Source organism: Hemiscyllium ocellatum, chromosome 33, assembly GCF_020745735.1.
Source record: "Hemiscyllium ocellatum isolate sHemOce1 chromosome 33, sHemOce1.pat.X.cur, whole genome shotgun sequence".
Lineage (NCBI taxonomy): Eukaryota > Metazoa > Chordata > Chondrichthyes > Orectolobiformes > Hemiscylliidae > Hemiscyllium > Hemiscyllium ocellatum.
This window is the reverse complement of record NC_083433.1, coordinates 1,367,723-1,368,340: the sequence shown is the minus strand read 5'-3', so window position 1 is coordinate 1,368,340 and position 618 is coordinate 1,367,723. Positions and strand designations below refer to the sequence as shown.

Here is a 618-nt window from a genome sequence, read left to right as displayed (position 1 = left end):
TTATGACCTATATTTCTGGGACATTACATACATTAATGATCTATAAGCTGTACATTATAATCCCTGGCGCCTGTTACTGACCGTGTAACGCCCCCCTCTGTGATATATGACCCTATCTTTACATTTTCTATACGATCAGTGAACCCTCGCACCTTCTCGGTTTTCCGCTAGGCCCTGGCCCCGCCTCCACCGTGACCTCACACGCACGATGCGGATTGACGTCATCACGGCACCCACCTTCACCGTGACCTCACACGCACGGTGCGGATTGATGTCATCGCGGCGCCCCGCCCCCCGGAAGTTAGTGACTGGGAAATGAGCTCCTGGGGAGAAAGTGTCTCTCCCTGAGCTGCAGGTCCCCATAGACCAGCGCCTGGACCCTTGCTCTCCCTGAAACCTCTCCCCTGGATCTTGCAGCGCACGATCCCAAAGTTTCCACAAGGAGACAACCTCCTCAGGCACAATTTTGAAGAAAACCATTTGTTCCCCGCAGCAGCTGGAGTTAGGAATGAACTGCCTGAGAGGGCTGCAGATAGATTCAATCAAAGTTATCAAGGCGGGATAGAATGATTAACTTAATGTAAATAATGTACCAGCATGTGCTTAAAAGGGAGGGGA

The 618-nt window shown here is 51.3% G+C and overlaps 1 protein-coding gene across 3 annotated transcripts in view; it reads right to left on the bottom strand.

The window, feature by feature from the left end:
• LOC132831512 (nucleobindin-2-like) overlaps positions 1-238 on the bottom strand; it is a 10,194-nt gene extending 9,956 nt beyond the window's left edge. Inside the window, exon 1 of one of the 3 annotated variants that reach the window (XM_060849704.1) lies at positions 153-238. Coding sequence is in view for 1 of the 3 variants with exons in the window: in XM_060849703.1 (XP_060705686.1) it covers positions 123-124 (2 nt within the window). In the remaining 2 variants the exon portion in view is untranslated. Of the gene's footprint in view, positions 1-81 lie in introns of all 3 variants that reach the window. The other 2 variants (XM_060849705.1, XM_060849703.1) reach the window with 2 other exon arrangements.
• Positions 239-618: the final 380 nt, after the last annotated feature.